At 53.3% G+C, this 15,215-nt stretch overlaps 2 protein-coding genes across 2 annotated transcripts in view; both read left to right on the top strand.

The window, feature by feature from the left end:
- The first annotated feature begins 291 nt into the window (after positions 1–291).
- LOC135305571 (zinc finger protein 850-like) overlaps positions 292–15,215 on the top strand; it is a 296,716-nt gene continuing 281,792 nt past the window's right edge. The window contains 4 exon segments of the mRNA XM_064429306.1: positions 292–1,045; positions 1,155–1,233; positions 1,413–2,247; positions 8,308–8,314. Of these exon segments, the coding sequence (XP_064285376.1) occupies positions 1,182–1,233; positions 1,413–2,247; positions 8,308–8,314 (894 nt within the window). The 5' untranslated portion in view covers positions 292–1,045; positions 1,155–1,181.
- Positions 9,275–10,240, top strand: LOC135306003 (olfactory receptor 14J1-like). Its single transcript, XM_064429575.1, has one exon. The coding sequence runs from the start codon at positions 9,275–9,277 to the stop codon at positions 10,238–10,240; it is 966 nt and encodes a 321-aa protein (XP_064285645.1).

The raw sequence follows: 15,215 nt of genomic DNA, 5'->3' as shown, positions 1-15,215 counted from the left end.
GGGCGCGGCTGCCGAGGCAGCGCAGGATGCAGGGTCCCCCCGTGCTGGGGCTGGCTCTGCCCGGCCCAGGGGCTGCACTGTCAGCCCAGAGCCACCTGGGGATCGCCCGGGACCGGCAGGGCTGGCAGGGAAACCGGCCCTGGGGGGAGCAGAAACGGGCAATGCGAGAGCTGGGGGTGCTCCAGAAGCCTGGACGTGTTGGCAGCATGGACAGGGGGGAGCCATGGATACCCCAGGACTCTGAAACAGGGACCCCGGGCAGTGCTGACCCCTGGGATGCCTGTGATGCCAAAGTGGTGAGCCCAGAGAAGGGGAACCTGTGGGATTGCCAGGAGCCCCAGCAGCCCAGAGAGGGGGAACACCAATACAAACCTGACCCGCAGCAACCCCGACAGGGGAGTGGCCTCCAGGAGCCAAAAGTGGAGATACCAGAGAGGAGAAACCAAGGTTGGGTGTTTTTGCTGAATCTTGGTCATGTGTGCATTTTGGGGGACTGAATCTCGGTGTTTTGGGGTTTACTTGGGCACCAGATTCCAGTGACTTCTAGAGTGTGCAGGCAGAGGGGCCCAACACTGGGAACTGTAATACCTCAGGGCAAAGGTGACCAGGGTCAGAGAGAGACACCCCTCTGAGGACAATGCTCTCACCATCAGCATTTTCAGGCTCATGTGAATGCAGCAGGCTTCATTGGTATCACCCAGTCCAGCTGCTCTTTTTTCCTTATATGTACTCTCCTAGAATGTTCTCCCCTCTCTTGTCCCCCATTGGTCCCGGTTTACTGCAATGCTCCGCCCCTGTTACCTCATTGGTTCCCCAGTTGGCTGCCCCTCCTCTGCACCACCTGTGCTCAGTTCCCATTGGCCCTTGGCCCTCAGACCCGCCCCTTTCCCCCCTTATCAAACCCTGTGTCCTCAGCCCCATTTTGTTTCTGTGCGTGGACCCTCTGCATTGCAATAAACTGTGTTTGGAGCTGTGCACACAGACCTGCCTCTGGCCTTGTCCATCAGCAGGTTAAGCAAGCGTGCTCCGGGCTCTGGGAGTGCAGGTTGCTCACAGGGGCTCGTTGTGGATGTGCCACAACAGTGGAGATGGACTTGGGCAGGAGGATCCCCCTAACCCAATGTGCTCATACATTATGTTTCTCCCCAAACCAGGATTTCCCATTCCCAAACCCTGGCCGAATGGAGGGGGTGGCTGTAAGGAAGAGGAAGAAGCCCCGTGACACCGAGACAGGTGAGGCAGAAGTCAGTGCCCCTTTCCCTCTCTCTCCTGCTCCATCTCCCAGCCCAGCATGGCTGTAAGACAACCTCACTGCTAACGCCATCCTGCTGGGGATGCACTGGGGAGATCTCCTTCCCCTTCCCTATTGCACAGAGTCAAATCCCATCCTCTCCTTGTCCTTCCTCCCCCAGAGAAGGAGCTGAGGATGGAGACCAGGGAGGACAAATCCCCACAGCAGAAGCTCATGGCAGAGGCTGTTCTGAATGATGCCACAGGGCAGAAACCCAAGGAGGAGGAAAAGCCTCGGAGATCCCACAGGAGGAGGGCCTGCAAATCCAGCCCAGGGTGCTCTGAGGGGGAAAGACCCACCCTGTTCCAGGAGGGTGGACAGAGCTTCAGGCAGAGCTCAAAGCTGTTCTCCCGTGAGCAGCTTCATGATGGGGAGAAGCCCTATAAGTGCTTGGAGTGTGGGAAGAGCTTCAGGCAGAGCTCCCACCTCCTCTGCCACCAGATGATCCACACTGGGGAATGGGCCTATGAGTGTGGGGAATGTGGGAAGGGCTTCAGGTGCAGCTCAGAACTCGTGAGGCACGAACACATCCACACTGGGGAGAAGCCCTATGAGTGTCCCGAGTGCCAGAAGAGGTTTGCCACCAGCTCCAATCTCCTCCTGCATGAGCAGATTCACACCAAGGAGAAGCCCTTCCGCTGCCCTGACTGCAGGAAGGGCTTCAAGAACAACTCCAACCTCATCAGACACCGGCGCATCCACACCAGGGAGAGGCCCTACAAGTGTCCCCAGTGTGGGAAGAAGTTTCAGACCAGCTCCAATCTCCTCCTGGATGAGCGGATTCACACCGAGGAGAGGCCCTTCTGCTGCCCTGACTGCGGGAAGGGCTTCAAGCACAACTCGACCCTCATCACCCACCGGCGCATCCACAGTGGGGAGAGGCCCTACGAGTGTCCCCAGTGTGGGAAGAGCTTCACCCAGAGCTCTCACTTGACCCAACACCGACGGAGGCACCAGTAAGGGAAGCCCTGCAAATGCCGTAGTTGCAGGAAGAGCTTAATGCCCAGTTGCAGCTTCATCCCCCATTGTAAGACCCATGTTGGGAAGAGCCCTGGTGATCGATGGTCTCTGTGATCCATGCTGGGAAGACACCTGTCCCTTTTCCTACTCCTGCCAACGACATGATATGGGATCAAATAACATGAGGGTCAGGCCATGGCCCTGTCATTACATTCACTCCCATCTCTAGTCAGTGCTAGGAGCACGAAAGAGACTCCCTGTCTCCCTGAAGAGAAGGGTGTCCTTCCCAGGAGCGAGGATAAACATGGTTGAGTAGAGGCAGTCAGTGGTAATGTAGCTTTTCCTGCAAATACTTTCTCTTATTCCTTGCTGTTATTGATATTGTTTCTGTTGCTGTTTGTTCTTTGTCTTGTTGCTATTCCCGATAAATTGTTCTTATCCCAGCCCAGGATCTTTGCCTTTTGTTCTTTCCATGGGAGACAGGAGGGCAGTGAGGGCAGCTCGGTTTTAGCAGGAGCAGGACATTGGGGACCCGAAGTCCTAAACCTCAGCTGGTGGAAACCAAGCCCTGGTGGCCATGGCAGCAGCCTTGGGAGCAGGTCCCTGGCTGGGGCTGTGGGAACCTCTTCCCTCTGGTGCCCAGGGACAGGACTGGAGGGAATGGCTGCAGCTGAGTCGGGGCAGGCTGAGGTTGGATCTCAGGAAAAGGTTTTTGCCCAGAGGCTGCTGGGGCAGTGCCCAGGCTCCCCAGGGAAGGGTCCCAGCTCCAGGGCTCTCTGAGCTCCAGCAGCGTTTGGACAGCACTGCCAGGCCCAGGCTGGCATTGTTGGGGTGTCCTGTGCAGGGCCAGCAGTTGGACTCCAGGATCCTGATGGGTCCCTCCCAGCTCAGCCAATTCTGTGGATCTGGGGGAACAGGGGCCTGGTGATGGATGCCATGGAAACTGACCATAGCAACAGGGGCCTGGTGGTGGTTGCCCACTAAGGATCAGATTTGTCACAGGCTCTCAGAGGGGTTCCATGGGGACTTTCCAAGAGTCTCCAGGTTGTTCAAGAGCTGGAATGTCACAGGCAGAGACAGGGGCTCCATGGAGGCCTCCCAGGGGTTTCTGGGGATGGTAAAGAGCCCTGTGCTCAGAGGCAGTCACAGCCATTCCATGGTGACATCCCAGGGCACCTTGGGCTGCAAAGGCACCGATCTGTCACAGGCACTCACGGGGGCTCCACGGTGGCATCCCAGGAGTCCCCAGGCTGCCAATGAGCTGGGATGTCCCAGACACTCACAGGGGCTCCAGTCATGGGCACAGTGGGAGCTTCAGGCAAAAGCTTTATTTCTTTTTTGGAGAAACTCCTGATGAGTCATGAGATGGAGAAATGACACCCAACAGACACCATGGATCCTCAAACCCCTGCAGGACCCCTAGACTTCCAAAATTTATTTTATTAGAGGAGAGTGGGAGTGGCTGGATCCAATCCCAGCCCCAGACTTTGTCAAAGCTGTAAAAGATTAGACAGGTAGAATTGAACCTTAATGCAATTTGTCCCACAGGATTATCGATGGAATACTAGATAAATTGATATAAATACAGCTCTGATTGATTCTGATCATGATTAGACAGAATGGTTTGTTTACACCACAGATTAAATTTTAAAAAAGAGTTATTTACTCCACAGTATAGGAGCTATAACAATTATTAGCATATAGTGATCTAGGAAGCAATTTTGATGTCAACAGGGCCTTGCTGGAGTTGTTGGAGCCCATTGCAGGCAGAGCCTCCTGCTCCAGCAGGAACTGCCTTTCCTGTGCCAGGAGCAGGGCAGGTCCCGCTGCAGGAAAAGGCCCAGGCCAGCCCCAGCACAGGGAAGGGCTCGGGCACAAGGGCAGAGTGCCGTGCTGGGAGCTGTGCCAGGCAGAGCCTGAGGCACCAAAGGCACCTTGGCAGCAGCAGCTGCTTGCAGGCCATGGCCAGAAGCCTCCCTTGGCAGCCCGGCCTGGTGGCCAGCACTGCAGAGCTGCTGCCTCAGGGCTCATTTCTGCCTGGGCTCTGAAAAGCCACTTCTGCTCCAGGAGCCTGCCTGGGAAGCCATTGGCCCCAGCACCTTGGGGACAAGATATTCATGAGAAAACTCTTCATGCCAGCAGAGACAAGGCAGGGGCAGAGGAAAGGGGAGAGCCAGGCCCAGGGCACAGGGCTGCCATGGTGATGGCTGTGAGGTCACTGCCCCTGCAGCAGCCTGGCTGCCCTCAGCAGACATTCTGGCCAGAAGCGTTGTAAGGGCACCCAGCACAGCAGAGAACCCCCATGACAGCAATTCTGTCCTTGGGGATGAGAGGGTTTCACTGGATCAGGTTGCACAAAGCTCCTGCTCTTGGACAATTCCTGGGATGGGGAATGCAGTTCTCTGGAAAAACAGTTGCAGTTTTGTGCCACTCTCATAATTGTAAAATATTTCCTCGTTTTAACAAATGTAAATCCACCCTCATTCAGTTGAGTGATATTGACTCCTGTTCTGTTACTGCAAGATGTGGGACAAAATAATGTTGACCACTATTTTTCCATTTTCACAGACCTTGAAAAGTAACCAAAAATCTCCCAAGATGGGGTTTGGATGCCTCATCACATAACCAGCAGGTAGAATGTGGTGGCTCTGGGCTCAGTGGTGTGGAGACTGAGGACAGAACAGGAGCAGCCTGAGAGGGATTAAAGGGTGGTTTCAGAGAGGCTGGAGTTTTTCTTCATTGTATAAAACACCAAGAGAAAGAAATAATGGCACCAAGGGTGTGGAGTTCCCCTGCCCCAGGAAGTAGGGATTCTAGCCAGACAGACAGCATCAAGTGAGGAGTGTGATTTAAAGAGGATTCCGCCCCTCCACCCTGTCGGGCATGCCCCTGCAAGCCCAGGAAAAGACACTCCACCCCATCTGGTCAAAAAAGGAGTGGCCACAGAACATTTTTCCTTTTCTGTAACCTCATTGGTCCAAATTCTACTGCAAAGTCCCCGCCGTCGATTTTTCCATTGGTTGTCCTCCTCTGTCCACTCCTTTGCAGTGCCCTGCTCCTTCTGCTATTGGACCCCGACTCTAAACTCCACCCCTACCCTGTCATATAAAACCCATGACAAGCCACCACCCCCTCTCCCCCTTAATTTCTTGTCTTGGTCCCTGGCACAATAAAGGATCCTGTGCTTTTCTAAACCAGTACCCATCCTGTTGCCTTCCTTTCCCTGTTGGTCATCGATGCCTGCCTGAGGTCTGAGACTCTGGGGCCTGGGGGAGTTGTTTTGCTGCTTACTGCAGTGGAACACAACACAAGGGCATCTGGGGAGGCCCAGACTGGACAGCAGGAGAAAGGAATTTCCTCCCCCAGGGCAGGGCTGTGGTGCAGAAGGAGCCTGGAGCAGCCCAAGGCTTTGTGTGGGCAGGCAGAGGCAGGCAGGAGGCAGAGCTGTCAGCAAAGGAAGGGGCCAGCCAGGTGGGGCAGCCGGGGGATGATGACAGCCTGCAGGGACAGAGGCGCAGGGCAGGGACACCGTAGGACAGCCTGGGCTGCACAGGGCACAGGGATGGGCAGCAGCTGCAAGGCCCTGACAGAGCCAACTTGGGCAGCACTTTGGCCATGGCTGCTGGCCCTGGACCTGAGCCAGGAGCAGGAGATAAGTGACCCTTGCAGGCCTGGAGCCTCATTGCCTCCTTGTCCCTGCTCAGCAGCCTGGCAGGGGCCGCCCCATGGTGCTGCCCTTGGCATTGCACATCCCCACATGCCAGTGCCCATCCCGGGAAGAGCCCTGAGCAAGGAGGGAGGGACAGGATCTGCCTGGCCAGGGGCTGGGGCTCAGGCCTTGGCCCTTTGCATTCCTGAAACACATCCAGGTTTGCTCAGCACCAGAGAGACCTTTCCCTTGCTTGTTTCCACCTGTGATCACTGCCTCCAGTGTTCTGCTCTACCTGGAACCTGGGAACACATTCACATGAGTTGTGTCCCTCCTTGGGACCCATTAGAAGTTAAAGAAAGTTTGAAGTTTGAATCTGATTTGGAGTTCTTGAGAAGTTCTTTGAGGATACTCTGAGGGACTCAGTCTGATGCAAAGAGCACCAAAGCCCCAGAGGGTTATTGAAGTCCTGCTGCTGTGTCTGTGCTGCTGAGCTGGGCCGGGCTCCTGGCCCAGAGGCAGCTCCTGGCAAGGGCAGCGCTGCAGAGAGACAGCTCTGGCCAGGAGCAGCTCCTGTGCACAGCCCAGCAGGGCTGGGGCACTGCCAGGGCAGCTCAGGGACACGAGCAGGGCACAGCCAGAGCTGACAGGGGCTCAGCACTGGCAGGGGCTGGGGGATGTCCCAGAGGGGGCTGTGTCACAGCGGCACCTCTGTGGCTGTGTCCTAGAGGCACAGAGCAGCTGTGATGTCAGCAGGGGGCTGTGTGACAGCACAGAGTGGGCTGTGTGAGGTCATAGATTGGGCTATGACATCACAGAGTTTGTTGTGTGAGGTCACTGAGCAGCAACAGCATCATAGAGGAGACTGTGTGACAACACAGAGCAGGCTGTGACATCATGGCATGGCTGTATGACATCATAGATCAGGCTGTGAGGACAAAGTGTGTGTTGTGACATTAGAGAGTGGCAGCATGACATAACAGAGAGGGTTTTGTGACATCACTGAGGGGGTTGTGACATCACAGAGCTGTCTGTGACATCATGGAGTAGGGTATGAGGCCATAGAGCAGATCCGGACGTAACAGCTGGTGGCTCTGTGACATCAGCGAGTGGGTTGTGACATCACTAGGTGGCTGTGTAACATCATAGAGAAGACTGTGACATCACAGAACAGACTGTGACATCCCAAAGCAACTTTCTGACATCATAGAGTCTTCTGGGACATCACAATGCAGCTGCATGACATTCCAGGGTGACATCCCAGAATTGGCTCTGTGAGAAAACAAGGGTGCTGTATGACATCCCAGAGTGGGCTGTGACATCACAGGTGGCTGTGTTACATCATAGGGTGCTCTGTGATATCACAGGATGCTGTATGAGATCACAGATGGCTGTGTGACATCCAAGGGGCTGTGTGACATCACAGGGTGGCTGCTTGTCCCTGCTCAGCAGCCTGGCAGGGGGCCACCCCATGGTGCTGCCCTTGGCATTGCACATCCCCACATCCCAGTGTCCATCCCGGGAAGAGCCCTGAGCAAGGAGGGAGGGACAGGATCTGCCTGGCCAGGGGCTGGGGCTCAGGCCATTGCCCTTTGCATTCCTGAAACACATCCAGGTTTGCTCAGCACCAGAGACACCTTTGCCTTGTTTGTCTCCAGCTGTCATCACTGCCTCCAGTGTTCTGCTCTACCTGGAACCTGGGGACACTTTCTCAGTCATGTCCCTCAGTGGGACCCATTAAAACTTCAAGAAACTTTGGAGTTTCAATTTAACTTTGAGTTCTGGAGAAGTCTTTGGAAGGCTCTCTCAGGGACTGAGTCTGATGTAAACAACACCCAAGTCCCAAGAGGGTCATTAAAGTCCTTGTGCTGCGTCTGTGCTGCTGAGCTTTAAAGGAACAGCTCTTCCCAGGACCAGCTCCTCTCCCAGCCCAGCAGGGCTGAGGGCTCTGCCTGCAGGCACTGAGGGGACAGGAGCCAGGCAGAGACAGGCTGAGGAAGTCATTGAGCTGAAACTTCACTGGGGGAAAGATCTTCACAGCCCTCCACATGGTGAGTCAGTGGATGCAGGGCAATGTCCCCTGGAGGGATCTCCTGAAGCCAGCACACCCCACAGCCTGGGGGATGTGCCAGGAGGACTCTCCCAGTTTCTCTGTGGCAGGGGAGCAGGAGGAGGAGGATGTGCTGCAGAGCGGGGCTGCCCTGGGCACCCTCAGAGGGACAGGGCAGGACGGCTCCTGCTGCCAGGGACAGCTGCAGGGGGTGAAACTGGGGCTGCAGCCAGGGCTGCCAGGGCTGTCCTGCAGAGCAGGTCCTGCAGCCCTCAGGGCTCTTGGCCAGCCCAGGGGATGTGCCACCTGCCAGGGGCAGCTCTCAGCCTGCGTGGCAGCTCCCCATGGACACTGCAGGGGAGAAGTTGGAGGTGGAAGGAGCGACCCCCATCAGGGGAGATTCCTCCTGCTGTGGAGATGGTGCTGCATGGCCAGGGCTGCTCTCAGCTTTCTCCTAAAGGGAAGGGGCTGTCAGCTTTGGCTGTGTCACTGAAACTCCTGCACTGTCAGCCTGGGCATCAGCAGATATGCCTCAGATCTCCCTCAGAAATCCCCTCCTCAGCCTCCTCTCCCTCCAGACAGCAGCAGCAGCACCTTGGCTTGCAGCATCTCTGTTTGTCTGCCCTGCCCTTAAGGCCCTGCTGCCAGGGAGATGCCCCAGGGCAGTGCCCTGTGTTGGGAGGGGTCTGCAGGGCAGAGCTGAGTTCCCAGGACTGGGCTGGGCTCTGGCAGCACTGGCAGGGACAAGGCTTGGGTAGAGAGAAACTGCTCCAAATAGGCACAACTGCAGGCAGCAGACAGCCAGACCAGCCCTTGGTATATCCTTCCTGTCCAGCTGCAGAGGGAAAGGGGGAAGTGTTTAGAGAAATTTACTTTGAAACTGAAACTTTCAATAGGTCCACTTTATTTTTCAAGCATGATTTAAACTTGATCAATTTGAAATAGTTGGAGATGAAATTATCAAAGGGCACCTGTGTGGTTCTACCTGGTCTGACAGTCCTGACTACACAGGGAGCCCTGTTTTACCTGTGGCCACCCAGTGGTCAGTCTGACAGCAATGCTGAAGATGAGGCAGTAATTCAGCAGCACACACCCAAATGAAAAAAAAATGTTTAGGAAAATTCCCTCATAGGAACAGAAGTAATTTTGGGGGGATTCCAAATAAAATACATAGGATTGACTCTGAGAAGTTGGTCCCAATTTGTCAATGTCTTCTTTCAACAGTCCATGATTATGAGAATGAAGAAATGTCTAATCTGGCAGTGCCATTTCCTTCCCAGACAGGTGCAAATCCTCTATAAATACCCATACCCCAAGGCAGCAAATGTCCAACAGCAGCTCCATCAGCCACTTCCTCCTGCTGGCATTGGCAGACACGCGGCAGCTGCAGCTCCTGCACTTCTGCCTCTTGCTGGGCATCTCCCTGGCTGCCCTCCTGGGCAACGGCCTCATCATCAGTGCCGTAGCCTGCGGCCACCACCTGCACACACCCATGTTCTTCTTCCTGCTCAACCTGGCCCTCAGCCACCTGGGCTCCATCTGCACCACTGTCCCCAAAGCCATGCACAATTCCCTCTGGGACACCACCACCATCTCCTACACAGCATGTGCTGCACAGGTTTTTCTGTTTGTATTTTTCATTTCAGCAGAGTTTTGCCTCCTGACCATCATGTGCTACGACCGCTACGTGTCCATCTGCAAACCCCTGCACTACGGGACCCTCCTGGGCAGCAGAGCTTGTGCCCACATGGCAGCACCTGCCTGGGCCAGTGCCTTTCTCAATGCTCTCATCCACACAGCCAATACATTTTCCCTGCCCCTGTGCCATGGCAATGCCCTGGGCCAGTTCTTCTGTGAAATCCCACAGATCCTCAAGCTCTCTTGCTCACGATCCTACCTCAGGGAAGTTTGGTTTCTTGTGTTTTCCATCTCTTTCGTTTTTGGTTGTTTTGTGTTCATTGTTTTCTCCTATGTGCAGATCTTCAGGGCTGTGCTGAGGATCCCCTCTGAGCAGGGACGGCACAAAGCCTTTTCCACCTGCCTCCCACACCTGGCTGTGGTCTCCCTGTTCATCAGCACTGCCATATTTGCTCATCTGAAGCCTCCCTCCATCTCCTCCCCATCCCTGGATCTGGCCCTGTCAGTTCTGTACTCAGTGGTGGCTTCAGCCCTGAACCCCCTCATCTACAGCCTGAGGAACCAGGAGCTTAAGAACGCCCTGGAAAAACTGGTGACTGCATCTTCTGAAGCTATAAACTCTATTTTCTGCTGCAGAGCCTTCAGAATGTAACTCTTCCCAATCTCAGCCTTTTCCCCCCTATTTGTCCATTTTTCCTATGGTAACTTTCTTGTGCTATAATGTTTTTTAGAAAATACTATCGTTTTACTCCTAGCATTTCTACATTACTTTCTACTTTTCTTTTGAAATACAAAGACTATTTTATTTAAATAAAAACAAGTGCATGCTTGACCTGTGTGTCAAACCTGTGTTTTTCCTGTGCCCTTCTCTGCCTCTGCAGGGGCAGTGCCTGTGAGCAGAGGTGGAGGGAAGGGGCTCCCAGAACAGCAGCACGGCCAGGGACAATGGCCCTGCCTCTTTCCACATCTGCTCCTCCCAGCTCCACACTCCTCTTCCCAGCCCTGCTGTGGGTGCGAGACCGGAGTGCTCTGGCAGCTTGGTCACTGTCCTGCTGCGTGTCCGTGCTGTGCCCTCAGGCAGGGACAGGCCATGGGCACTGCTGGGACACAGCTGGGCTCCAACACAGCAGCTCCACCAGCAAAGGGCATCTCCTGAGTGCAGGGCAGGAAGGCTTTGCCCTCTCTCCAGAGCTGCTGTCAGCAATGTGCCCCAGGAATGCCCTGGCACAGCAAAGCCCAGTTCCTGGGGCAGAGGGGGAGTGTGCAGAGGGGACACGCAGCAGTGTCCTGGCACAGCCAGAGCTCCTGGCATGGACCTGAGGGAGCAGCAGAGAAGGGCCTGGGCTGTGTCTTTGTTCTGGAGACAGCCTGGGAAGGTGCCCCAGGGCAATTGTCCCACACCAGCCCCTGCAACCACCATTGCCAGCACTGGCTTCTCCCCCACCTGCAGGAGGTTGTTTGTCCCTGCACGGGGGGACACCAAGTGACCAGGCCAGCAGGCCATGTTTGCTCTGTACTGAGGAGATTTCAGCAGTGCATCATGCATGTATGGGGAGATGAACCTGAGTGAGCACAATTCCAGGGGCACAAACAATGCCTTGAGGCCTCTTCACTCTGAGAGTTAAGTCCTCTGCAAAACCACCTAAATTCTTTGCTGGGATGTGCTGAGGATTGCATGGAGACAAACATCCAGGGGAGTGAAGCTCCAGAGAAAGTGCTCAGGTGTCCTGGGGTGACTTTGTGATGCCGAGTTATATCCCCACACAGCTGTTAGCCCAGAAATAAGTACTGCACCTTTAAGACTGGTTCCAAGAGCAAAGGCAGGGAAGTCACAGCATGCAGTTTGTGTGTGCAGAAGCTTCATTTTCACTGCCCCACAATTCTTTCTCTCTCTGTGCCTGTTGTTCTGCAGCACGGACAGCAAGCAGGAGAGAGTTCTCCTTTGCTTTTAGTTTGTTTATTTTTTCTAGCTGAGGCAGAGAAGTTCCCCAGACTGGGGCTGTTCCTTTCCTTGGAACTGTTCAGCCCTGCTCTGTACCATGAACCTAGAAGAACACTGGGAGCTCATGCCTGTGGCCCACAGGGGCCTGGGACACGGTGTTCCAGCACTGGAGGGACTGATGGAGACTGAGGGAGCCAAGTCACAACCCATGGAAGGACTCTGGGAACCACAGAAGGCCTTTCTGAATTTGCCATCTCTTCAGAACAGCAAGAGATTTCATTGTTTAATATTTTTTTCCATGTTTGTGAGTACTTTGCTTGTTAAATAAACTGTTTTTTTCCACTTTTCTGGAAGGAGATTTTTGCCTCCTGAACTGGTGAGGGGAGGGGCAGGTTGAATTTGCTTTCCAGAAGGACCCTTTGGAGGTTTCCTCATTAAATTTGACCTAAACTAGGACATCAGGGTAGCCAAGGACTGCACAGAGACTCCACTGGAGTGGGGGTCTGTGGGAAGAAATCACAGCTGCCTCCCTTGTGAACCACCCCAAGGACCTGGACAGGGCTGTGCTGTGTTCTGGGCACTGAGCTGGAACTGAGGGATGTGCAAAAGGCCTTTGGTGACAGAGCTATTGAGAAGGCTGGGCAGTGTCATTGTGAGACCTCTCTTAAACCCTTGGAAAGGCAGAGCCATCCCAGAGGGTCCTGGGCACTTGGGAAGGGCAGACGTGGAACCTGTCTGCAAACAGGGCAGGGAGGAGGACTAGGAGAGTCACAGCCTGGTCAGGCTCAGGAAGGAAGGGGATGTGGCAAATCCTCCTGCAGCCATTCCAGGCACTGGTAGGACAAGGCATGCACTGCAGATCCCCCATGGCAGGGAGAAGAAACGCCTGGGCACACAACATCCATGTGGGATGTTGCGTGCCCAGACTTCAGCCAGGCCTGTGACAGGGTCTGCTGTGCTTTTCTCAGAGCTGTGCTCTCCTTTCAGACTGGAGAGAGCTGGGCTGAAGGGGTGGAACATGGGGTGGGTGGGAATTTGGCTGAACAATGAGGGTCAAATGTCATCTGTGGTAGAGAGTCCTCTTGGCAGCCACACCCTGGGGACATCCCTCAGTGACCAGCCCTTCACCACTGCTGGGGAACGTTTCTGTTATCTCTATAATGGGAAGAAATTAACTTTTAATTCCTTTGTGGATGTTGCCAAGTCTGTGACCAAACTCATCTAGTAAATACTGATTTCAAAATGTAACTGGGCAAGATGACTGAGTTAAAATTTGTCTTGCCATCAGGTGCCAAGCAAGCCACAAGAAAAGGCAGGGAAAACTTATGCATCAGAAGAAAGGCAAGTCAATAGGGAAAAACCCAAACTCAAACAAAAAAAACCCCAAACCCAATCAAGAAAACCAAACCAAGACCCACCCACAACAACACAAAACCCCACAAACAAACCAACCACAAAAAGAAAAGGCCACAAACAGAAGAAAAGCAAATCCACAGGAAATCTCTTATCAGCAGAAAATATTTAACCACCTTGTCACAGGAGAAGACTCTGTATGTGTAGGTGCTGTTTTGAAAGAAAAATGTCTTAAAAAAGAAATTAATCCCCTACCCACCTTGTCCCCCCGTTTCTCTCAGTTGATTGCTGAACATGGTGTGTCATGGAGTGGGACATCCCTTGGGTCAGTCCAGCCCAGCTGTCCCATCCCTGTTTCCCCAGGAACACTTGCCCACCCCAAGCCCATAGGTTGGGCGATTGCAGACACACTTCATGCGAGGTGAGCACTGTGACAAGGACAGGAGAACAGAACAACATTTACTCTTATCAAGAACAGTAGAACAGAACAGCACAGCCTTGGAGAAATGGATAAAGGATGTAGAAGAGGCAAACAGAAATCACACAAAATGCAAGCAAGATGCCAGCTCAGCTCTGCAAGGCTGACAAAGCGGAAGTTATACAGAACAATAATATTGTCCTTACTCAAAAGTGGGGGTTGAGGAAAGCCAACCTACAAAGGACACCAGATGTTGAAGACAGACCCCAAAGAACCATATAAGGATTTGTGATAAGGGGAGTAACTATGTCAAATAAATTCAAAGAAAGTGGGGATAGCTAATGAACACATAATCAGTGTGTGTGATAAAAACTCTGTTCATTTGATGCTAAGTAGGCTTGAATGGAGGAAGGATGGCCCAAGTGACCACCATGCTGCAATAAAGAATACCTGCTTTCAAATATTCAAAACTGTGTTCAAAAGTTTCTGTCCTGTGGATTTCATTATCAGTGGTGTCCTTGACTCCATTATGCCCTACAGTTTCATGATGGCCCCTTGGTTTCATCAGGCCCTGCTGTACAAGAATGGACTCTTGGTTCCACTGGGTCTTCTACTGTCAAAATGTCCTTCTTGGTTCTGCATTGCCACAATGCTGTCCTTGGTTCCATGAGGCCTTGGTGTGTCACAACAGCCCCTTGATTCCATGAACTGCCATAGTGTCACCCTGGTCTCTTGGATGTATCAAAATGGACAACTGGTCACAAGCAGCCCTGCTGTGTCACCATGAATATTTGGTTCCATGGGGCCCTAGAGTGTCACAATGGCCCCTTGGTTCCACAAGGCCTCGCTGTATAAAAATGGCCCCTCATTTCCATGAGGTTTTGTACTGTCAACAATGGTTTCCTTGGTTCCATTGTTTGAAAATGGCTGCTTGGTTCCATAAGGTTCCTCAGTGTCCCAGTGGTCTCCTTGGTTCCATGAGGTTCCATAGCATCACCAGGGTCTCCTTGAATTTGCAGTATCTCTATGGACCATTGGTTCTGTGTGGCCCTGCTGTGGTTCCTTGGTTCCATGAAGCCCCACTGCTCAACAATGGAATCTTGGTCCTGTGAGGTTCTTATTGTCACCATGGTCCCCTTGGTTCTGGACTGTAACAATGAACCCTTGGTTCCACCAAGTTCTATGATGTCACCATGGTCTCCTTGGTTCCACGAGGCCTTGCTTTGTCACAATGGATCCATGGTTCCATGAGCTTCCATAGTGTCACCATGGTCTCCTCAGAGCTGCATTGTCACAATGGACAATTGGCTCCATGGGCCCCTGCGGTGTCACAATAAACCCTTAGTGCCATGAGGTTCTCTAGTGTCACCATGGTCTCCCTGGTTCAATGCCACCTTGCAGTGTCACAATGGCTGCTTGGTTCCATGAATTTCCATACTGTCAGCAATTGCCTCATTGTTTCTGCAGTGTCATAATGGACCCTCGGTTCCTTGAGGTTCCTAAACATCACTGGTCTCCTTGGTTCCATGTGGCCCTGCTGTGTCACCATGGCCCCTTGGTTCCATGAGTTTCTGTACTGTCAACAATGGTTCCTTTGTTCCAATGAGGCCCTGCTGTGTCACAGTGGACCCTGGGTTTCATGAAGTTCTTCAGTGTCACAATGGCCACTTGGATCCATGGATTCTATAGTGTCACCATGGCCTCCTTGGATCTACATTGTCATAATGCACAATTTGTTCCGTGCGGTCCCACTATGTCACAGTGGCCCCTTGTTTCCATGAGGCCCCATTTTGTCACAATGGATCCCTGGTTCCATAGGTTTTATCCTGTAGCAATGGACTCCTTGGTTCTGTGTGTGTTACCCTGCTTTTTACAGAAGTTTCTTTGCTTCCAACAAGGCCTGGCTGTGCCTCA

This window comes from Passer domesticus, chromosome 8 (genome assembly GCF_036417665.1).
Source record: "Passer domesticus isolate bPasDom1 chromosome 8, bPasDom1.hap1, whole genome shotgun sequence".
Lineage (NCBI taxonomy): Eukaryota > Metazoa > Chordata > Aves > Passeriformes > Passeridae > Passer > Passer domesticus.
The sequence above is the reverse complement of the archived record's forward strand: the minus strand, read 5'-3'. Positions and strand labels throughout refer to the sequence as shown.